General features: G+C 59.4%; 3 protein-coding genes across 10 annotated transcripts; 1 reads left to right on the top strand and 2 right to left on the bottom strand.

Moving 5' to 3' along the window:
- Positions 1-1,033: 1,033 nt before the first annotated feature.
- Positions 1,034-10,448, top strand: TNFAIP8L1 (TNF alpha induced protein 8 like 1). 4 transcript variants are annotated; one of them, XM_040537520.1, is made up of 2 exons: positions 1,034-1,283; positions 8,944-10,448. In XM_040537520.1, exon 2 carries the CDS (start codon positions 8,946-8,948, stop codon positions 9,504-9,506), a length of 561 nt encoding a protein of 186 aa, XP_040393454.1. In that variant the 5' UTR covers positions 1,034-1,283; positions 8,944-8,945; the 3' UTR covers positions 9,507-10,448. The 4 variants fall into 4 exon arrangements, with proteins under 4 accessions (XP_040393454.1, XP_040393455.1, XP_040393458.1 ...); XM_040537521.1 differs by lacking the exon at positions 1,034-1,283 and adding an exon at positions 1,301-1,449 and having other exon boundaries at positions 8,941-10,448; XM_040537524.1 differs by lacking the exon at positions 1,034-1,283 and adding an exon at positions 1,826-4,629.
- Positions 10,449-12,100: 1,652 nt separating this feature from the next.
- Positions 12,101-16,628, bottom strand: MYDGF (myeloid derived growth factor). Of its 2 annotated transcripts, none has more exons than XM_040537518.1 (6): positions 16,374-16,628; positions 15,454-15,504; positions 14,517-14,578; positions 13,985-14,066; positions 13,363-13,435; positions 12,101-12,993 (listed from the first exon to the last, which is right to left on the bottom strand). In XM_040537518.1, exons 1-6 carry the CDS (start codon positions 16,611-16,613, stop codon positions 12,914-12,916), a joined length of 588 nt encoding a protein of 195 aa, XP_040393452.1. In that variant the 5' UTR covers positions 16,614-16,628; the 3' UTR covers positions 12,101-12,913. The 2 variants fall into 2 exon arrangements, with proteins under 2 accessions (XP_040393452.1, XP_040393453.1); XM_040537519.1 differs by lacking the exon at positions 16,374-16,628 and adding an exon at positions 15,694-15,912.
- Positions 16,629-17,163: 535 nt separating this feature from the next.
- LOC121060070 (procathepsin L-like) lies at positions 17,164-21,853 on the bottom strand. 4 transcript variants are annotated; one of them, XM_040537515.1, is made up of 8 exons: positions 21,697-21,852; positions 19,245-19,370; positions 18,979-19,101; positions 18,665-18,814; positions 18,225-18,449; positions 17,968-18,136; positions 17,660-17,774; positions 17,164-17,411 (listed from the first exon to the last, which is right to left on the bottom strand). In XM_040537515.1, the coding sequence occupies exons 1-8, from the start codon at positions 21,697-21,699 to the stop codon at positions 17,312-17,314; spliced, it is 1,011 nt and encodes a 336-aa protein (XP_040393449.1). In that variant the 5' UTR covers positions 21,700-21,852; the 3' UTR covers positions 17,164-17,311. The 4 variants fall into 4 exon arrangements, with proteins under 4 accessions (XP_040393449.1, XP_040393451.1, XP_040393448.1 ...); XM_040537517.1 differs by having other exon boundaries at positions 21,714-21,837; XM_040537514.1 differs by having other exon boundaries at positions 17,968-18,449; positions 21,697-21,853.
- Positions 21,854-22,565: the final 712 nt, after the last annotated feature.

Here is a 22,565-nt window from a genome sequence, read left to right as displayed (position 1 = left end):
GCCACAGGCACGGCCGGCGGCGGCTCCCCGCGGCACGCCGGGCTAACGGGACCGGCACAGCCCCGCCGGCTGCACGGACACCCCCGCCCGCACCGGGGGGGCTCAGCCCGGCGGTAGGGGGCCGCGGCAACCCCCCGGGGGCTTCGCGGCTGGGCAGCGGCACCGGGCACGGGGGGCACCGGAGAGGCGGCAGCGGGCGGATCCGTCCCCGGGGGTTCGGTTGCGGGGGTCCCGGTCGGGGGGAGTGGAGCGGGCTCGCTCCCCGGTTCCCGTTCCCCCTCCCTGGTCCCGGTCCGTTCCCGTTCCCCCTTCCCGTTCCCGTTCCCCCTCCCCGGTCCCGTTCCCCCTTCCCGTTCCCTTCGCTTTCCCCGGTCCCGGTCCCAGGTAACCTTCCCCGATCCTGGGTCCCCTTCCCCGGTCCCAGTCCTGGTCCCGGACCACCCTCCCGGTCCCGGTCCCCCTTTACGGTCCCCGGTCCCCCTCTCCCTCCCCGGTCCCATCACTGTTCCCCTTCCCCGGTCCCAGGTCCCCCTCTCCGTTCCCGTTCTCCTTCCCCGATTCTCGGTCCCAGTCTCGGTCCCGTTCCTCCTCTCCGCTCTCGGTCCTGGTCCCGGTCCCGGTCCCCGTGCCCGGTCCCCCTCTCCCTTCCTGGTCCCGTCACCGTTCCACCTCCCCGGTCCCGGGTCCCTCCTCCATTCCCGTTCCCCCTCCCCGGTTCTCGGTCCCGGTCCCGTTCCCCCTCTGCGATCCCGGACCCTGTCCCCGATCCCCGGTCCCCGGTCCTGGTCCCGCTCCCCTTCTCCGCTCCCGGTCCCGGTCCCCGGTCCCCGGTCCCGTTGTCGTTGTCCCTGTCCCTGTCCCTCCCCCTCCCCGGTCCCATTGCCCCTCCCCGACCCCCCCCCCCCCCCCCCCCCGGTCCCGGTTCCGCCGGGGCGATCGCGGGACACCGAGCGCCCTCCCCTCGGGGCTCCCCCGCCGCTCTCCTATTGGCTGCTTCGTAGCAAGCCCCGCGCCGCCATTGGCCGGCGCCGCCCGCTGGCACCGCCCCCGCCGCCGCCGCGCTCGGCCCCGCTCGGTTCGGAGGCCCCGGGGGCACCGGGCACGGCGGCACCGGGGGCACCGGCACCGACCCCGCGGCGGCCGGGCACGGACAGGCCCCGGGGGAAGCGAAACTGCCCGTGCCGTGCCGTGCCACCGGAGGAGTCCCGGTCCCGGTAGCCCCGGTACCCCGGTCCCGGTAGTCCCGGTAGCCCCGGTCCCGGCTCCGCGCTCCCCCGAGGCAGGTAAGAGCTCCGCTGCAGCACCCCGGGGCTGGGGGCTCCCGGTCCCTTTTGCCTGTCCCGGTACGGTGGAGGGGGTGGGGTGTAACAGGGGAGGCCCCCCCGGGCTTGGTGCACACACCCCCCCCCGACCGGTAAACGGCGGCTCCGGTAAAGGCTCCCTCCCCTCGGGGTGAGGAAAGCCCCCCGGAAAGGCGCGGGGGGTGCTGGGGGGTGCGGGGGGGTTCAGCACCCAAAGCCTTTGGGGAGGGCTCGGGGCCCCCCGGGGAGCTGGAGGGCACCGGGGGGCCGGGTGCGGGCAGGGACACGGGGACGGGGATTTGAAGGGGGGGGACGGCACCGGTTGGGGCCGGGGGTCCCCAACGGGGCTGGGTTCGGGGAGGCGCACGGGGGACCCGACTCCTCGGTCCCGCTTCTGGCCGTGCCTCAGTTTCCCACGTGAAAGATGGGGAAAAAGGGCAAAAAGGAGAGGGGCGGAGGGGCTCCCCGGGGGGTGTGGGGGGGGGGGGGTCGCGAAGCGGGGAGCACGCGTGGGTCCCCGCCTCGCCTCCTTTCTGCCGAGCAGAGGGTGGGGAGAGTTTGGGGTTTTGCCGGGCGCGGAGCGGCGGCCGACAACAGGATGTGTTTGTGTGCACCACGCCTAACCGGCCCGCCGCGGCCCCCCGGCACGGGAAACCGACACCGGGAGCGGGGAAACGGAGCCCCCCCCGGCTCCCGAAACGCCGCCTCGAGGGCAGCCCCACCGCAGGGCGCCCCGCGCACGTGGCTGGGTTGGCGGCGCAGGCTCCTGGCGGCACCGCCGCGCGTGCCTTCGTGGGCGTGAAGATCCCAAGGACCGAAATTTCTCCGGCCCCAGAGGGATGAATCCCTTCGGCCGGGGGGGTGGGGGTGGGGGGTGAATCCTGCCCGGAGGAGCTCTGTGGGTCGGGGGCTGAGATTTGGCTTCCCCGGCCCCTGCAGCCGAAGCTTTACCGGAGCGAGCGGGGCGGTTTTTAGGGGAAGGCCTGGAACCATAAAATATTTCTTCCCGACACAAAGTGCGGCGTGGCTGGAGGGAGGCAGCGTGGTGGGGACCGTCCCGGTGGATTCAACTCAAATCTTGCCGCTTTGTCCTTGCCACGCTCTCCCGGAGGAGCAGATCCCCGGCAGGAAGCGTGAGAGGTGCCGCTCCGCCAGGCCCCCCGGCACGGGACGGACGGACGGCGGCGCGGCCTCCGTTTCCCCCTCGAGTTTCCACTTCCCCGTCAGCCTCCTGAGCCTCCTGCAAGCGAAGGAGAAAGGAAGTTGGCGCGGGAGAGAGCGGCTGATCGCTGCCCGATAAGGGAAGGAGGAAATAGAAGGCGAGACAGATGCTCCAAAATAACCCCCCCCTTGTTCCTCCTCCTCCTCCTCTTCCTCCCCGCGTGCAGCCTCCGCGCCCCTCGGCCTCCCCAGGCACGATTCAGGGGGTGCCCCCGGCCGTTCCCACGGCGGGACCCCGGGGAAGGAAGCGCTGCTGGGGCTCTGCTCCCACGCTTGGGGTTGGGGTTGGCACCCGGAGCCCCTCGTCCTTGCACAGACACGTCGGAGCCGCCGGGGCACATCGGGCTTCCCAGGCGCTGCTTCAGATCCGCCTGCGATTTTGGGGCCAAGTCGGATGTTTCCCAGCCCCGGCAGGCTGGCGGGGGGATGCCAGGTTCCTTACAGAGGAGAAACCCCACCGGCTATTTTGGGCGGCTTCTGGTTTCTCCCCCCGCTGTGCCCTTGGCTGCCTGCCGCTCCCGATGGGCTGCAGCCAGGGGCTGCCGGGGCCGCCAGGATGGAGCAGGGCCGAGCGGTGCTGGCGGCGTGCAGGGAGCTGCCGAGGCCCCCTGCCTGCTCCCTTTCCCCCCCCGTCACCCCAGTGCTGAGCCAAAAGAGCCCCAAACCTGCCCGTCCTCGGGCACGTGGGGAGCGCCGCGTTGCGAGGATGGCAAAGGTCCTTGCTCCTGGGGGTTTTCTGGTTATAAAACCTTGAAAATCCTCAAGGGCCCTTTTATAAGGGATAATTACTTCCCCTTTTTTGCTGCTGCCAAATTGCCGGGTTCGTGCTCTCCCGGTGCACGCACGCAACCCTGGCACGGGCACCGCGGGAAGGAGCCGCCGGGCAGGGGGAGCCTCGCGGAGCCTGGTGGCAGTGCCACCCTCCCTCTGCACGGCCCAGAGCTGCTGGGGACAGGGACGGGACACACGGCCGAGCACTCCGCAGTGCCCCTCGGCCGAGCCCGGCACACAGCGGGGTGGGACCCGACCACCCAGCGCCGTGCAGCAGCCAGGCACGGCAGCACCGGGGCTCGGGGCTTGTCCCCGCAGCGTCCCCCGTGCCGGGCTCCCAGCCAGCTGCGAGGAGAGACCTGCGCCGCGGTTCCTGATCCCGCTGCCAAGAAATGAGGCTTTCCTCGGGCAAGGTGTTTGCTCAGTCGCTTCCTCCCGGGCCTCACCCTGTTCTGCACACACGTGCCGGACCCTGCTCGTCCCCCGCAGCCGGCCGGGGCAGTGGGGAGGGCAGCGAGCGGTGCTGCGTGTCCCCATGGCCACGCACAACAAGGAGCTGCTGGAAAAAACTGCCTGCTCCCTCCTCTGCTACCCAAACACTGCTAAAAACAGGGCCTCGGGGAGACTGAGAGCCGTGGGGTCGGGCTGGCCACTGCCGTCGGGCTCTCCAGTTACAACCCTGTGCCACGCTGCAGCTTCAGCCCTTCTGTAATCCAGCAGCAAGGTTTAATTAATTAATGTTGGTTGGACGCATGGAGAGCTGGCGGGGGAAACTGATCCAGGCGGGGAGAGCCGGGGGATGGAGAGGGGAGGAGAGGGAGAGCGTCTCCAGCCTCTGATCATGCGCTCGAGCCGGGCTTCGAGGTCTCAGGGGGCCGGGGAGGCTGTGGTGTCGGGGTGCAAGCAGAGGTGTGGAGGATTTACACGTGGTGGAGGGGAGAGCGGGGAGATAGCACCCGTTAAACATTTGCTTTTGGTGTTAGCTGGGAGATGGAGCCGCTCCAGGTGCCCTTGGGGCTGGGGACTTTTTGTTGGAGGGAACTTGTGATGGCGAGAGGTGAAGCGGGGCGAGATGGGGACAGGGAGCGGGAGCGCGGGGGCTCGCATGGGGCATGGCAGCACGACCTCAACGAGGAGGTGGAGGTGCCTCTGCTCCTGGCTCAAGCCCTTCCCGTCGTTGCTGCATGCTCGCTTCACGCTGACCCATAAATTATTGAAGTGCTTTTGTGTTCCTGCATGAAATATTCATCCCGCTGCCAGGGGAGCTGACTGTGCGCTCGCGGGGGCTGCCGGGGTGAGGAGCAGCGGCGCGCAAAGAAACGCCAGCAGAGACCTGGTAATTGGGACCTGGAGGCTCGCGGGTACCGGGGGGAGCCGGGGCCGGCGGGGTGCGAGCGCTGGACGAGGGTGGCAGCAATCCATGGCCCCAGATCCTCCAGAGGGGAGGCGATGGAGGTACCGGCCCTGAGTGCCCACGGCAATGCCGTGCACCGGTGCTGCGAGCCCCGGGTGCTGGTGCTGGACAGGGTTTCACATCCCCGGGAGCTTTAATTGATGCTTAACGAGGGGCTGCGCTCTGCTCTTGCTTACACCAGCGGTGCTGTAGGTGCCTGGGGCTCATCCTGCTTTACACCGCCGCGGGGGGGTATTTAGGCTTCTGCACGCAGGGAGGAGTTGGGGATCGGTGCTGCCTGTCCCCGTCCTGGGCACCCAGGGACAGATTTGGCTGCACTGGGGGTGGCAGGAAGGGAACGTGGCTGCCCCAGTCCTTGCCACGTGCAGGGTGGCTGCGAGCAGGAGGCTGAGGATGGACAGCCTGGGGGTGCAGGATGAGGCTGCCCACTGTGTCCTGGCTGTTTTCGATGCTGTTGCTGCCCTGGCCGTTGTGGTGCTCGGCCAAAGCCCCAAGCTGCGGCAGGGAGCCTGTGCCCCGGCCCTGGCACGTGCCTGGCCCCAGGGGAGCGTGTCACAACGCCTCGGGGCGTGCCAGAGCATCACCTCCGCAGCTCGTGCAGGATGTCCGGGCAGAGAACTGAGCACGGATGTTGCAGCCTTCAGCTGAGCCACGCAGCATGGGCCAGGCCCTCCGATCCCGCTCGGGGCTGCAAAGCCTCCCTGGGAGCTCTGTTTTCCTTGGTAGGATCCAGATTCCTGCAAAAGTGGTGGAAAAAGCCCTCAAAGACATGGCCGTGGCTGTGTGTGAAGCCACCATTCAGTGTAACGGCAGCGGCTGTGCAGCACCGCGCTCTTCCGGAGCAGACGGGACTCAGTGCTGCTCTTTCGGGGGAAGCTGCTGGTTTTCAAGGGCGTTTTCATTAAAAAGAAGAAGAAAAAAAACAAGCCCCGAGCGAGGCTGGAGACTTCAGCAACAGGAAGGAAATCTGGTGGTTTATTTCAGTCTCAAGCCTGCTCTTTGGGGCAAGGCAGCCTCTTCCGTGCTCTGATAGTGGCGACAGCCCCTCTGCGAACAATGGGGCCAGGAGGGGCCGCAGGCCCTTCCCGGCAGGAAAACGTCTCATTCCTGTGAAATCTCCCATTTGGTGTTGAGCAGCAGCAGGTTCCTGGGGGAAGAGGAGGGTGCTGGGTGCTGGCACGGGGCCGAGCAGCAGCAAATGCCCCACGAGGCGAGGGTGGACACTCCTGGGTTCGCAGCATGCGTCAGGGGCAAGCACACTGCACAACAGCCACCGGGGCTAGAGAGGGAGCAGACTGCATCTTTAGGGTCCAGGAGAGCACCCTCCAGCACCCATTTGTGCCTCAGTTTCCCCCACAGGATGGATTCTTGCCACCCCAGCACGCCCCGGTGCTGGCAGGGTAGGGCTGTGTGGCAGCGAGGCGTTGCTGAGCGCCAGCAGTGCCGGCAGAGCCTGTGCTTGTGGTTGCTAATTGGGAGCTGCGGGCGCGCAGGGCAGCTTGGAGAAGCTGGTGCTTCCTATTTTTTAAGGGCTCCGTGGGTGGAGTTTGCACTTGCTTTCTCGCTGCGGTTGCCCAACAAAGAGCTCAGGCGTGGGAATTTCTATTTATACGGGCACCGCTCCCAGGGCATCGCGCAGCACAGGCACGCGGCTGGATGCTGCCATGGAGCCGGGAGGATCCAGGGCACAAACGCAGCTGCAAAGCCCTCGATCCGGTGGGTTTCACGGCCAGGGAGAGGGCTCGGGGCGAGCCATGGGGCTGCGCTGCCTCTGCCCATTGCTCTGGGCTCAGCTCTGCCAGCATCTGGTGCATGGGGCTGATGGCGTTAAATGAGCCCAGCCCACCTGGGAGCCGCCTGCGGCTCTGCGAAAGCAGCCTGTGCTTTGTCATTTCTGTCTTATTAAGTGCGAGAGTCTCAGTTCAAAGCTCACGCTGGCAAAAATCAATGTTTTCACATTGGAAGAAATACTTACAAACCTCTGTGTTTTTCCTCAGGGCTGTAAATAACGCCACAAGCGGTATCTTGCACGGTGCCGTTTGCGATGACTCCGTTACCACTCACTTAATTCGCATCCTCGCAGAGCCTCGCTTGCCCTCCCAACCTTGGGCTGTGTGCAGGGGCGGAGAGCTGGCAGCTGGAAGATGCCCGGGAAGCTGGGGATGAGCTCACTGTACCCATTGACCGGCCACCCCTTACCCAGCCACCTGCAGTTAGGGCTGAACCCGCACCCGACGGTCAGGGTAACCCCATCCCCATCTCCCTTGGCCAGCAGGGCCAGGTGAGGGCTGTGCCTCGTGCTCTTCTTTGCAGCGAGACAGAACCTTGGCCACTGTGGGGTCACCGGGACGGCGCTGCCATGGTTATCCAAACCCTGCGGGGAGCCAGGCTTAGCTCCCGAGCACCCTATGTATGCTCCGTGCCAGCAGGAGCTGCTCCTGCCCGCGATGCGCTTTCCAATCCCCTCGCTCCTCTTGGGTGACTGCCGCAGGCTCTGCTGCTTTGAGGAGAAACCCTGCTCTCATCTCCAGCCTGAGCATATTCATGGCCAATTTATCCCCATCCATTCTCAGACCAGCAGCGTCCTTTAGCTTAAATAGCTCTTCTCCCTCCCTGGTGATGTATTTATAGAGCGATCCCATCCCTTCCCTGCGCTCCTTTTGCCAGGCTGACCGCGCCACGTGCAGACACTTGCATAAGCAACCTGCATCTCTGGCCATCCATCCTAGCGCGGGAGCGGCTGTTATCATGCTGTTCTCACATCGCTGTGATTTGTAGCGCAGAGATTTCCCAGGGCAAGACGCATCTCCAGGGCCGGTGGCGCTTTATTCATTCACGTCAGCTTTCACAGCCATAATCTGCCCAAGCAGATTGATCTGGTGAAGCGAGTCCTGGTGAGGTGCTGGGAGCCAGGCCGCAGGTGAGCAGGGGAGGAGGTCTCCCATTATTCATCTCCAAGGCAGCCCCGCACCAGCCCTGGAGACCGCTGCTTTCGCAAGACACACACAGAGGGAGTCGAGCTGGTCATAGAATCATAGAATCATAGAATATCCCGAGTTGGAAGGGACCCACAAGGATCATCGAGTCCAACTCCTGGCTCCACACAGGTCTACCCAAAAATTCAGACCTATGACTGAGAACATAGCCCAAATGCTTCTTAAACTGACAGACTTGGTGCCATGACTACGTCCCTGGGGAGCCTGTTCCAGTGTGTGACCACCCTCTCAGTGAAGAACCTCTTCCTGATATCCAGCTTGAACCTCCCCTGTTGCAGCTTGACACCATTCCCTCGGGTCCTATCACTCGTCACTAAAGAGAACAGATCTCCTCCACTCCCCCTCGTGAGAAAGCTGTAGGCTGCCATAAGGTCTCCCCTCAGCCTCCTCTTTTCCAGGCTGAACAGACCAAGTGACCTCAGCCGCTCCTCATACGTCTTCCCCTCTAGGCCCTTCACCATCTTGTTGCCCCTTCTCTGGACACTCTCCAACAGTTTCACGTCCTTTTTGTACCGTGGTGCCCAGCACTGCACACAGTACTCGAGGTGAGGCCGCACAGCACAGAGCAGAGTGGGAAAACAGTGGCAGAACCAGTCTGGGCTCTGACTGTGTGGGCCTAGCAGGCGGGCAGAGACTGGGAGAAGTATTTCTTTCAATATTTTGGTGCGGCCTGGTGCAGCGGTGGGTGCTGTGCCCCAGCCACGCTGCATCGAGAAGCTAGGCCATACGCAAGCACACGGCTGCGGCGGGTGACTCAGCCGCCACCTGAGTCGTCCCCAGCTCACCCTGCAGGAAGTGAGTCAGGTTTTAAGGAAGAAGCGTTCAAATGATGGGGCAAGAGCCCTTCCTGTGTAGGTAGCAGCGCGGTGCTGATCACGGGAGGGAGAGGAAAGGTTGCAGGGCTCGTGGGCCACGCGCAGGTAGGGACCCCGCTGTCACCTCTGGTGCTGTCTTTGATGGCATTACATGCTGTCCAGCCCAGCGTGTTGTGGTTTTGTCCCACATTTGGGGGGAAGAAAGCCAGGAGTGCCCTGTAAGTCACCCCACGACCAAAATCTGGCGTGTGGGCTCAGCTCTTCTCTGCCCTGGCACCCAGGGGCTTCCTGACTGGGAGCCGCTCATGGTCTTGCCGGCGGTCTGAGATGCTCTTTGTCCTCCCAGGAGGCTGCGTGGGGAGGAGAGGAGGCAGGGACTGTTCCAGGGCATGAGCTGAACTGTGTGCGCCTCTTTTTCCCTACAGAGATGGACACCTTCAGCACCAAGAGCTTGGCCCTGCAGGCCCAGAAGAAGCTCTTGAGCAAAATGGCTTCCAAGACCGTGGCCAACGTCTTCATTGATGACACGAGCAGCGAGATCTTGGATGAGCTCTACCGGGCCACCAAGGAGTACACCCACAACCGCAAAGAGGCCCAGAAGATCATCAAAAACCTCATCAAGATCGTGATGAAGCTGGGCGTGCTGTACCGCAATGGGCAGTTCAGCCCCGAGGAGCTGCTGGTGATGGAGCGCTTCCGCAAGAAGGTGCATACCTTGGCCATGACAGCCGTCAGCTTCCACCAGATAGACTTCACCTTTGACCGCAGGGTCATGTCGGGTGTGCTCACTGAGTGCCGGGACCTGCTGCACCAGGCTGTCAACAGCCACCTGACAGCCAAATCACACTCCCGCATCAACCACGTCTTCAATCACTTTGCGGACTACGAGTTCCTCTCGGCTCTCTATGGGCCGGCCGAGCCCTACCGCACCCACCTGAAGAGGATCTGCGAAGGCGTGAACAAGATGCTGGAGGAGGACAGCATATGAAAGGGGAGGACAAGAGAGAAAAGTGGCCGAGCGGGGCCATTGGCAGCAGCTGCCAGACTCTACATCCTGTTACCTGTGAGACCGAGCTGGGACGTATTTTGGTGATTACCAGGCTTTCCGTCCTTTTCTCTCTACTGCTAACTCTCCCATTTTCTCCTCATTTACATAAAAGACTGAACCTCTTGATTTTGTCTAACCCATGCCCAGGATCTGAAAACCTCCCTGTGCTGGGCTGAGTCCTTTGCAGGTGATCCTGGGCTTCTGGCCTCCCTGGGCTCCTGATGTACATTTTTTTTCCTTTGCCCACCAAGTGCTCTTAGCTCAGAGTCCAAGGAACTGGCTGGAACTGGACTCTCCACACTGAACTTGATTGTAATCCTCCTATGGAAAAAAACAAACCAAAGACTCGTGGTGCATAACACCTGTAAGGTGAATCTGAGGGGGTGGGCAGCTGCTTGGATGAACGGTGGTGATACCCTGATACCAGGGGGCGCGGAGCTGCATGGCTGTATTTTGACAGGGTTTGAGCAGCTCCACGATATGGTGGGAGCAAACCATGCCCCAGGCTTGTGCTGCCCAGCACAGGAAGGCATCTCTGTGCCTTGCAGGCTGGAAGGGGTTTTGGCCTCCTAAAGACAAGTCCTGGCAAGCAGAAAGATCCCCCTTGCACTGTCCCCCGGGTCTGCACAGGTCACCCAAGAGGTGTGCAGGGAGGTGCAGGGACCTTCTCAACCCAGACATGTCTGTTCATCCAAAACTTGGCTGGAATCGCCCTCCTGCAGATGGTGTCACTGTGATTGCTTAGATGCCTTCCTCGGTAGTTGTGCAAAGCTGTCCCGAGAATTTCACACGTTTTACATGTCCCTGAGTGAGTTATGATTGTTATTTTTTAGCAAACTCTGTAGCCCTGATGAGTTATTTAAATAAACTCACCTGTTTGGCTTGGTTGCTCCATGTGGTTGGTACAAAGGCGGGTGGCAGTCACAAAATGAGCGCTGTGGGCGGCTTTGTCCTTTTTATAAGGATTGCTCTCTGTGCCGGAGGCTTTTTCTCTCCTTTCCCCCTGGCATGAGAACAAAGATCCTCCCACCCCGCTGCCTTGAACCGCTGCCTGCCCCTGCTCCCTGGCACAGCAGCGTTGCGCAGCCAGCACTGAAGCAGCGGGAGGAGAAGCGTTGCGAAATCCCAGTGCAGACCAGTAGCAAAGGGCTGGGGCCCCGGGGGTGCCTGTACTCCTGCACCCACGTGTCCCCTGCATGAGCCTTCCCTCTGTCCCCGTGCTGCACAGCAGGAGCTAAAAAAGCACAGCCCTGATAACAAAAGGCAAGGGGTGACCTTACGGAGTTACCGGCGTGTTGTGCGCTCAGAGCGTGGATGCACCAGCAGTGGCCTATTTCCCACACTCTGATCTTTGCTTTGAGCATTGAAAATTGCCCTTTTAGCATACAAGACGCTGCACAATCTCAGCTGGCCTTATCTTCGTGACCTTCTTGTGCCTCCTGTTCCATAGGATGTCTCCAGGCACAGGCGATTGCCGATTGCTCGCAGATGCCAAGCAGAGAGCAGCCCAGCCGCTCACGTTCACCACTCCCTTTCCACTGCTGGTTTGAGACGCTGATAAGTTTCAGCCTTAAAGATTAAAAAAGAAATAAACCCCCCCAATCTCTGTCATTTCATCGGCATGTCTCCAAATATCACACCTAATTTAATTGCACAAAGCAGCTCGGGATGCGGGGTAGGCACGTTCACAGGTGCGCACGTGGGAGAACGCAGCCAAGGTTCACAAAGCTGCGGCCCCTTGGAGAGGGCAGGGAGAAGTCGGCTTTGGTGTGCGACATCTGAGAACAGACGTTCCTGTCCCCACTGGGCTTTCTGCAGCTGTCAGGTATGTGCCAAGGAGCAGCCGGAGCTGGAAACAGCTCATCGCTGCTCGGTGGAGTATTGGCAGATGCAGAGAACACACAAAGCGGAACGGGGCTGATGGATGCTGCCGTGGCGGCTGCTGTGCTGACAGCCAGAAATGCTTTGCTCTTCTGTTCTCGAGGTGCATGTCAGCACCAGCTGCATGATGCTCCTTAATTGCAAGAAACATCTCTGCTCAGATGAATCTCCTGACACACGGCATTTTTCTTTGTCCTCGGTGTTTCTTACACCCCAGTGCAGCAGCCAGGACCATGCTTAACCCACCAAGTGCTTGGCACCGGCACCAGGTTTCCTTCACACACGGAGAAGGAAGCATCCAGGGACAGCGGGGAAAACAGAATCTGTAAAATCCCCAGTGCAAAGCACCCCCAGACTGCCGAAGACCAGGGAACTCCTCCCAAAATGGGAAAAGCAGCTCCCGATGACCACAGCCATCACGAGGCATCACCTCTGGGCAAAGCACCCATCACGACAGCACTGGGTTACATAAACTTACAGGTTCTGGCGTGCTGCTGCTGGGATGTCTGTCTCTTGGGTGGGCCCCATAAACCCTCTGCAGCCTCCAGACTCCTGTGTGACATCTCAGCTCCTCCTGGCCAAGCAAACGCTGAAGGTCACGCCCCTCACCGGACATCCAGTTAGAGAGGGCAGGAATCACGGACCAAAGCAAGCCCAGGCAAGAGCGCGATGCTTTATTTACTTGTTTGTTTATTTACACAGGAAAGGAATTCCACATCCCCTCACTGTTATTACTCTAGATAAGAAAAAAAATTGCTTCTGTACGTATAAAATAGTCCTGCAATTGTACTGAGAGATGGAAGTGTTGCTTGGATTGATTCCTGGGTTGTGTCAGAATAAGAAGCTTTGCCTTCCCCATGCCAACTTATCCCAACCTGCAATCAGCACTAACGCAGGAACAGAATATCCTCTCCAGCAAAGCCAGCGACAGTCTTCAATAGCTGCATTCAACAAGGAGTCAGATAGCTTTGGCCAACCCTATCCCTTCCTTCCCCCTCCTACCCAATTTAATTTGTTTCTCCTGCAATGCTGGCAGAGAAAGAAATCCTGTCACCACCCTCCAGAGACTCCAGAGTTAACAACTTTCCTTTAGCAAACCTTGCTTAAAGCCAGCTGCTTATCTTTCTGCATTGCTCTTCCTAGCAAGGAAGATAAGGAGCCCTGTTAGAGGGGAGCTTTACCATATTCAGCAGATCAGTGAAGCAGAAAGCGGGCAACAGAATGGCTGGCTGCAGATCAGGAGTCTCAGAGGAGGTTTCCAGCTGCAAAGCACATTGTTACTCTGACACAAGGCAGAATGCATCTGTCTTAACACCTCCAAGTCCCACTTGTGTTGGACCCTAGCACATTTCAATATGGAAAACACGAAAGGTTTGGCCGACCGAAAAACCCGCCAATAACAAGTAACCCCCATTATCTGCCACGGTCTTCCAGCCAAAACACCCTGCCCAACGGTGTCCTTGGGGTCACAGCTCATCACGGGGTGTTTTTGCTACGATCATGAGTTTCGACAGTTCAAAACGGAACTTGCCTTCCCTGTGAGACACTAGAAAGAGAGAAAACAAGCACAGGATAAACAGATGGTAAGGCATGAACAAAACAGCCCTGCTGGTTCCCTTCCAGGACGATACAGCCAGCAAGTCGGGCATTGCACTTCCTTCTATGCACAGTACAAGCACGTTGTGATAAACCCATTCTTCCCCCATGCTAATTAGCATTTACACTGGAGTAGGACCTGCAAAATCTTGCTGCCAACTATGGATTAAGAGCACTACACTCCTGACTCCATAATGTGCACTGTCTGCCTCTATATTGTCACCTATCTGCTTTAAGCTTAAACACTCGTCTCCTGGTAGTCAGCCAGGCTTGTCTCCCACACCAGGCCCTTTCCCACATAGTTCTTTTGATCACAGACCTGTTGTTTCAGTGATTTCAAACTCTTCCTGTTTTAAAGGGACGTCACTTTGTCCACCCACTGCAGCTTGAGACTGAAACGGGAAGGAAGAAGTTTTAGGCAATTGAGGCAATCCAAGAAGCTTCTGTATTTAAAGCAAATAAACAACAGCACGTTTCGAAAGACAACAAGCTTGGGTTTTAATAATGTGGAGTGAAAGAATTAAATCTGCAAAGGAAATTTGAAGGAAAATCCCTGGCCATGTTTCCATTTCCTTTAAACTACAAACTTGTGCCCTTCAGGTGACTGAAAGCTTCATCGCTCAAGGCTAGGAAATGGAGGAATGAATTTGCTGAGACAAACCAAGACTCCCCTTGCCCTGTGCACCCGGGCAGGATGGTGTCTTTTGGAGCCACTGACACCAGCAAAGCCAGCGGCTAACCAATGGCATAGAGGGAGCAGAAATAAAATAGTGCAGGAACTCCTTTCTGAGGACGCTCTCCTGACTGCCACCACTCTCTAATTAAGGGTGTGGTGGCGTACGTTTTACTGGACAGATGCCTAATAAATGTTTTCAATGTCCAATTCATGTTTCATAGCAGCCTCCCATATGCCTACTTCCACGTGATCAGATGGGACTTACATAAGCCATGGCATGCTCTATCTTGGCTCCTTTCACTTCAGCTTTAAACTGGGTGAAGAAGAGATAAGACTTCCCTTGGGGCCTGAAACGAGAGCAGAGTCTTTGACATAAAGAGCAGGAAAAGGCTACGTAGGAGGTGAGAGCACAGGGAAGGTTCAGGCACAAGGGCTAATGCTGCCCCTCAGCTCTCCAGGACACAAGCATTAGAGACCATCTTGCTCTGACTCCCTAGTGAAGGAGCACATCAGGCAGTTTCTTCTAGTCCCTGCTGCTGGCAGAGAGGGTGGAGGTGTAGAAGAGCAGCAGGACTCAGGGCTCCCTCCCTCCACAGCCACCTCTGGCTCTCTTGTAGCTCCACCTAGTGTAGCGGGGCGACAGGGGGGAAAACAGCACTTACAAACTACCACCGGGCTCGAGAGCACACCCGGAGTCACAGCACCTCGTGGGAGAGGAAAGCCAGAGCTCCCCAGCCCAGATCCCACCTGGCTTGTTGTTGCTTTTGCCTCAGAGCCTTTCGGGTTAAACAACGCACCTCCAGACAGAGCAGGAGAAGAGCAGGTTGTCTTCGCTGACCCCAATATTCATCTGCCATTGCTGCAGAGGGGAAAGGCCTCCACAGTTAATGTGAGTAAGAGCCTCCCACTTCCCACTCACCCCCTGCCTCCCAGCTGCAGGCACGACAAGTGTCAACCACTATAAAATAACACAACAGGATTACAGAACAATTGCTGATGGCCCCCTTTATTCTGTATTTCACAAGGCACGAGGCATGGTCACCCTCTGCTCTCCACAGTTCCATTAGTGCCATTACTGAAAAGAGTTAAAGTCTCATTTCCTTTTACACTAAAATAAACGGACCCGATTTTATATAGAGGACTTGCAGATAAGGAAGTACAAACTGTGTCTGTCTGTACAGCACTTATTGCAACAGCAACACGAGCCACAGAAACCTTCAAGCCTCCTACAGAGCACGGGATTTACTCCTACAAGGCCCTTCCTACCAACTGGGGCATGAAATTGTCACTCTCCGTTCTCCAGGGAAGGCACACGACCTTAAACCTTGCAAATGCCACAGCCTTGCGAACCACACCACCACTGCAAGGCACGAAGGTCGCTTCCATTCAAGAAGCAAATCTAACAAAGTTACTTTTGCAAACGTGCAGTGTTGGAAATGGTGCAGCCACCCTCCCTCACAGCTCCCGGACCCTAGAATCAGCTGATCACAAAAGAAACCACTTCCTCTCCGGAGAAAAATAAGTTTCTTGTCCAGGCCACGAATTAAACCTAGGGAACAGGACGATGACTGACCAAACGAGGCTTGGGGCAGAATAGCAGCCTTTTATCTCTGGGGCATATACGTCCTTCTCAGTCACCACTGGTGTCAACACAGATATCCTGAATGGTTTTTTATTCTGTGCAGCCACAGAGACTAAGCGTAAGGGAAACATCTGAAGGCTTGCCTGACTCACCTCGTTCGTTCCTCCCTGAGCAGAGTACGTGAAGGTGCAGGTGTAATCTCCCTGCAAAAAGAGAAGACCAGCAGCCTTGCTATAGCAGGACACTCTGTGTGACCAACTGTTTGCTCAACATAGGCAAATTCTCAGCAACTCCACGAGATCTGGGAACGCCTGAGAGAATTACGGGGGCTGCGGGCACGGTGCAGCCTGTGGCGGTCTCGCCCCAGGGGTGACACGAGCAGGAGCACACACCCCGTCTGTGTGCACCAACAGCGGGACCTCAGCGAAGCGCCGAGCCAGGGACCGTGCTGCTGGTCTGGGCTGCGAGGCCCGTGTCCTGTGGGGTGTCCTTTGGGGTGTGCTGTGGGGTATCAGCAGGACCCCGCAGTGTTGGCGTGGGGACTTATGGCTCAGGGGAGCCCAGGGACCTGCCCCCCCTTCCCAACAGAGCCCCATCCCCTTGGCAAGCCTCTTTCCCCTGGGATCCCTCCTTCCTTTACACCCCCTTCCCCTCGCCGCCCGCTGCCTTCCTTTGGGCACCTCCTCCCGTTGGAATCCCCCTGCCTCGGGCACCCCCTTCCTCGAGGGACACCTTCACGGGGCGCCTCCAGGCCCCCCCCGGGCACCCATTTTCCTTGGGGGACCCTCCCTTGGGCCCCCCCTTCTCCTTGGGATCCCCATTCCCGGGGGGGGGCTCCCTCCCTCCTGGGGGACCCCCAGCCTCTGCAGAGCCCCCCCCCTATTCCCCAGCCCCCCCCGCCACGGGCCGGGCCCCCCCCCGGCCGCTCCCATAGCAACCAGCACGGACCCCCGACCCACCCTCATCCCGCCTCCCCTCCCTGTCAGCCAATCCCCGCGCCGGGATAGAAGAGCGACGTGCGCCCCCGCCAATCGGGGAGAGGCGCGTACCCTCTCCTCTCCCCGGCCCTCACCAGGCTCCGGGAGAAGGAGTGCACCTCCCCGCCGGGCCGCACGTCGAACTCGGCCGTGCTCGGGCCCTCGGCGGCCCGGGCCCCCAGCCACAGCAGGGCGGCGGCGGCCACCACCGCGCCCCACAGCCCCCGGCCGCTCCTCCCGCTGGGCGCCGCCATCTTGGGAAGGAAGCCCGCGCTACGGCGGGCGGGAGGGGTCAAGGCGGGCTCCTGGCGCTCGGCGGGCGCCGCGGCGGCCATCTTGGGTGTGGGCAGGGTTGAGCTGAGGGGGGAAATGGGGCAGGGACCGTGGGGACAAGGGGACAGTGGTCACCCGGACAGTGCCCCCTGGGGCCAGCACGCAGTCTGGGCTGTGGCCCTGGGGCAGCCCTGGGGTGTTTAAGGCAGCTGCGGGACCCCCTCAGCCCAGCCTGGCACCCGTCACCCTCCTGAGGCACCAAAGCCCCGGGGCGCTCAAGGGGTTGGAAATAAGCAGCAGGAGAGGGGGAATTTTATTTTCTGCCTTGTCATGCAGGTTTACCTCTGTAAAGACCTGTTTCTAAGAGCTGGGCTTGCAGGGGTCAAGCAGAACTGCAGGCACGGTCAGAAAATCAAGTCGTGGTTGTGGCATTTGGGAGTTAGCTGGAAGGAAAAGGGTCACCGGGAGGGGAAAGAGGCAGAAAAAGCTCCTCTCACAAAGCATCGTGCGAAAAGGAGCTTTGGCTTTCCCAGCGGGGAAAGAAAAGTACCAGCTGCACCAGCCATACTGCGGCTGCCAAAGCACACCTGGCCCCTTTTGCAGGCAACAGAGTGATCAGCCGTGCCACTTTTAATTGCTTCTCCCCATGTACAAACAAAAGCCCCTTCAAGAAGGAACCGTCTCTGTCCCTGCAGCCAGGCAGGACCGAGACACCTGGTGGGAGCTGCCTTCTTCCTTGCGCTCCGGCCCAGGAGCCTGCTCACAGCAGAGGAAAGCTGGCCTGGCTGGCCACCCCGCAGTGGTTGTCGGCGCCCTTCAGCAGGCGGATGTAGCCCTGCTCACCCCACACCTCCGACCAGCTGCAGGAAGAGACAAAGAATGAGCACATCTGTGTTCCCACGCAGGGAAAACTGGCCCTGTTTTCCCTGAGGGAGGGCAAGCAGAGAGAGAGGACAGGAGCACAGGAGAGTCCCGTGGGATGGGGACACTCCTGTCATGTCCCTCCCTGCCTGGCTCTGACCTCACGGAGGAGTCCCAGCAGGAGGGAAGGACGGGCCATGCCCAGGGCTGAAAGGGGCAGCAGGTCTGGGGGCACCTCCACCCCTACCTGTTCTTTAGGATCCAGTAGCTCACGTTCTTCCCGCCCTCCTGGCTGGTGCCATAGCCCACGGCTAACATCCCGTGGTTCACCTGCTGGCTGCAAAACATGCTGCTGAAGACACCTGGGAAGAGCAGAAATGGGGTGAGCCAGGGCTGGCCCAAAATGCTTAATTTCCAGGCAAAAGCAGCGTGGCTGATCCTATTCCCCTGGACTGGGTGCCCTGGGTGTTACCCTATGGGGCTCAGCTGCTCAGCAAGGTAACCCTGCCTCAGTTTACCCATCCACACTTTGCCAGGCGAAGAGGGAGATGGTACCTGACTTGTAGAAGTGGAAGAAGAAACCACTGGCATCCACTGCCACAGACACAGGACCCACAGTCGCCACTGCCTGCTCCAGCGCCGCCTCGCTGCCCTTGGCCACCAGCCAGATGGCAGAGCAGTTGGCCGCCCTGTCCTGGGGGTTGTATCTGCAGCTGGAGGTATCCTGAGAGCGGGGAGAGAGGGGCACCGGGGCTGGGACCCACTGGCACAGCTCTGCCCGTGTCCCCACTCTCCTGCCCACTGCCCCTTACCGTGGCCAGGTAGGGGTAGATGTGCTCCGAGTTCAAGCCGCCGTTCTCATGCACGTACTGGAAGGCGCGGGTCATGTAGCCGCCGTGGCAGCCGTTGTTGCCCAGCTTCCGAGAGCAGTCGATGAGGTTCTGTTCGCTCAGCACCACCAGCTTCCCCGTCTGGTTGAAGACGAGTCCCTCAAGGGCCCCCGTGGCACTGAATGCCCAGCACGACCCGCAGTGCCCCTGGGCGAGACGGGGGGTGTCACAGCATCACCCAAAAAGCTGATGGAGAGGGACACCGTGCCCCCACGGTGCTGCTCTCCAGCTCCTTGTCTGCAAAACTGCAGTGGTCAGAACTGTGGGAGCTGCTGCGCTGGGTTGCCTAGAGGATTTCTGGAGCTTTGGAGGATGCAACCTCCTATTTCTGCTGCCCTGGCCAGAGCCCCCCCCGTGCCCACCTGGTTCTTCACAGGCGTCACGTAGCCCTTTGCCCGCCAGTCCACTTCTGCTGGCGTCTTCAGAGCTGCCGATGCCTGGAAGAGCAGCACCGGCTCCTCCTGCCACGCCGGGGTGAAGCCGTTCAGGAGCTGGTTGAACTCCTCATCCGTCTGCGGGTTGCACGCGTGTGTGAGCGGGGCTGCAGCCCAGGGAGCAGCCCAACACCGGGGGCACCAGCACCCCTAGAGCAGGATGGGTGTCCCCAGACCCTGGCTCGAGCCCTGGGTGCCTCGAGGGGCCCCCAGTCCCTGGAGGAGGTGCCGAGCACAACTACCATGTCCCCGTAGTGGTTCATGGCCAGGCGGAACGTGTGCTGCCCCCGAGCCTCCTCGCGGTTGTGCTGCTCGATGCGCCGCAGGTTCTTCTCCCAGACCTCCCTGCGGACAGCCTCAGCCTCCTGCCGAGGGACAGAGCAGCCACGGGTCAGGAACATCCCCCCCAGGAGCACCAGAGGGTGCGGACCCCTCCGGAGCTGGCCCTGGCACGTGCACTGAGGCTTGAGGAGAAGAGGGCCTGGCCCAGGGCCCCGTGCGGACCTACCCTCGTGTACTCCTTGGCGTAGAGGCTCTTCCAGCCTTCCCACGCCTCCTCCAAGGCAAGGTCCAGCGCCGCGGTGCAGCCCAGCAGGGCCAGCAGCAGCCCCAGCGGCACGGCCATGGTCCCTAACTGGGGGGAACGAGAGCGGGCTCGAGGTGGCCCAGGGCAGAGCCCCACGGTCACCCCATGGCTGGGGCCGGAGCCTGGAGCAGGACGAGTCTTTCCAAGCCTGGATTAAAGGTGAGCGGGAGGCAGAGAAATGCAAACAAAGCGGTTGAGCCAGGGGAAGACAAGAGGCACGTTTGTTCCTTTGGCTGGAGCAGTCTTCGCACGGACGCGCTGCTGTTTTGACAGGAGCTTTAGGAGGTCTTAGCTGTCCTTTTGGTGGTATTTAACTGTCCTTTTTAGGAGAGGAACGAACAGCTTTGCGAGAGACCAGAGCCCCTTCCTGCTCCCCGGATGACAGAGCAAGGCAAACGCAGACAAAAGGCAGCAAGAGGGGCAGAGATGAGCAGAGATGGCAGCACCAGCTCTGCTCTGGGGCCAGGCTGGAGCTGTCCCCACCCGCCACCACGCATCAAACCCCCTTCACCCACCTGAAAACTCTCTTTATTTGCAAAACCCCACTGATGCAGGGCTGCCCCACTTTTCTCTGCTATCTGTCCCTTGCTTCCCCCCTTGCTACAGCAGCATCCGCCCGGTGCCCAGCTGTTAGCTGCACCGCCGACACCGAGCACATCTCACTGCCTCTGCTAGGGGACTCAGCACCAAGCAGGATCAAGCCCCAGATGGAGCAGAGAAGGATTTGCTGCATGGGGTTAGCTCCAGAACAAGGTTTGCCTGTTGGCTGGAGCGCTACAGAGCTCTGAGAACAACACGAGGACCAGGAAGATACCTGCAGTGCTTTCTGATAAGAACCGCAGAAACCTTTCCCCAGGCCACAGCTATGGCAACCCCTTCGGCAGCCCCTTACTCTGGATAGCCCACGGCTCAGCCTCTGAGCTCCGAGCTGGAGCAGCGCTGGGACTCGATGCAAAACAGAAGAGCCCAGCGGAGCAGGAGCTGCGGCTGCTGGGTTGGGTTGAGGCTGTTTTCACTTGAAAGCCCACAGAAATCTGCTCCAGCCTCCGAGCAAGGGGCTTGAGCTGGAATCAGAGATAAGGGTGTTGGTTTTTTTTTTGCAGATGGGGAGGCAGAGGAGCAGCGGGGAGGAGCAGGGGCAGCACACTGCGAGGACTACACGGAGCCAGGCTAGGACCAGCAGCGAGCCCCGCTCCACGCCGATGACTGAAGCCTTGCATCTGTCCCAGCTCGAAGGCGGCACGCTGGAAGCCCGCGTGCTTTGCCAAAATCCCTCGGCGAGGATTTTCCACTATCGGTTTACACCCTCCTTTTTTGCAACCGTACACACGCAGCCCTCCCCCGGCCCCCCGCCATCGCAGCCATTTGTCTTCCTCACGTCGCTGCCGTGCAGCCCGCGCCGCCTTTGATAGGCCCTGGTATTTCCGAGTAACTCCAGCAATCCTGCGGGCGCTGCTCTCCAGTGCCAGGCAGCACGCAGCAGGACCGCACGACCCTCGCAGCCGAGAGCCATCCCTGCCCGAGACACGTCTCCTAACCGAAGGAGCAGTTTCCACTGACGTAGCTTCGAAAGAACGAGAGGCAGCGTCGCACCTTCATTCCCCACCCTTTGGGAAGGGAGATGCTGGAAAGTTTTCCATTCGAGCATCTTTCACGGTGACAGTAGCTTTCTGAGCTAATTTTGTAGCGCAAGCAGTGTTTTTTTTTGTTGTTTCAAAATAAGTCATCGAGAACATCTGCTCTCCTCCACATCCTATGCCTAAAAATAAAACCCCACATGTTGGATTTTCACAGGAGAAGTGCCTCCCAACAAACTCTCATGCTTAGTTCTCCTGTTCTTGAGGAAGAGCAATGTTTGCCCAGCTTCCCCAGCATCCATTACAATGCCCTGCGCTTCCTGCGGCCGTTACCGCTTGCTCTCACAGGAAATTAACTCAGCTTCGTGCTACAGCTGCAAATTTTCTATCCGAAAGAGATACCTTGAACCTGGCTTAACTACGCTTCACACTCCAATTACCTTTCTCACAGGACAGCTGGGTGGAGGCCTCCTACATCATTTGTGTTTCAATCCCCAGCCGAGCCTGTTACATATTGAAAAGCTCAAGATTGTGGTAGGTGATTTCCCAGTTAATGCCTCTCAGGATCTCAATACCCAGAAGAAGAAAAACATCTTTTTATGGCATCAAATAATCCTACAGCTTCAGAAGCAAGCTTGGAGGATCAAAGGAGCTGACAGATTTGTAAACTCTTCGAGACAAGAGCATTTTAAGAGTGCACTGCAGACATTTTAAGAACATTTGCTCTTTTGGGACAGGAAAAAGCACTTGAGATTAACACTGAAAAGAAGCAAGCCCTGCAAAATAAAGCTTCTTACCATGCACTGGCACCCACCTGGCTCTAAAGAAGGCAGGGAGAAAGGGCAGCAACTTTTCTCTCTGCAAGGGAGATCGCAATCTTCTCTCAAGGAAGCTTCAGAGATGTGCAACTTCCTCCATTACCTACCTCCCCTTCCGCCCCTGCAACCTCAAAGCTGCTAAAACACCACTGAAATGGGCCAATTATTTGGGTACAGGCATGAGAATGGGGCACTATGCTCACAGCCACCCACGTTCAGCGAACAAAATCCTCCAGCTGTGAAATGCTTTGTATTTAAAGCAAAAGCCTCCAGCTTGCAACCTCAGGGCATTTAATAGCAGTTTAATTAACGTCTGATCCCCATTTAGAAAGGAAAACAGCAAGGCCAGCTTTGTGAGCTTTAAGCTCCACAGAAGGCGAGCATAGGCAGGCCCCAGCACCTGCAACAAGCAGCTCCGTGCCCGGGGCCCACGTGTGTCCTAGCGTGGGATCAGAGCTGCGAGCGCTTGGAAGTCAGGCCAGGCCACTACCGAGCTGCAGAGCAGCTCCAGCCTCCCAAGAAGCCAGAGGGAGTCGGGGTGCTGGGCGAGGTGCCTACCTCCACAACCGAGGCTGGGATTTGCAAGCACAAGGTGTCTGACTCGCTCAAGGTCATGCAGCGCCTTAATAGCGGAGCCAAGAACAGCCCAGGATTCCCAACTCTCCACCCTGCATCTTCAATTGCTAGATCGTTCTTCCCTCGAGGAACATCAGGGATTTAATATTCTCTCCACTGCTTGGCACAGAAACCAAACAGAGCACTTTGCTTTTACCACAGGCGCAGCTTTGGCCATCGTGAACCAGATGGCATTTCCTCCCAAGCCCTCTCCTGCCCTCCAAAAACAGGTA

Source organism: Cygnus olor, chromosome 26, assembly GCF_009769625.2.
Source record: "Cygnus olor isolate bCygOlo1 chromosome 26, bCygOlo1.pri.v2, whole genome shotgun sequence".
NCBI classification, from domain to species: Eukaryota; Metazoa; Chordata; class Aves; order Anseriformes; family Anatidae; genus Cygnus; species Cygnus olor.
This window is presented reverse-complemented; position numbering and strand designations above follow the sequence as displayed.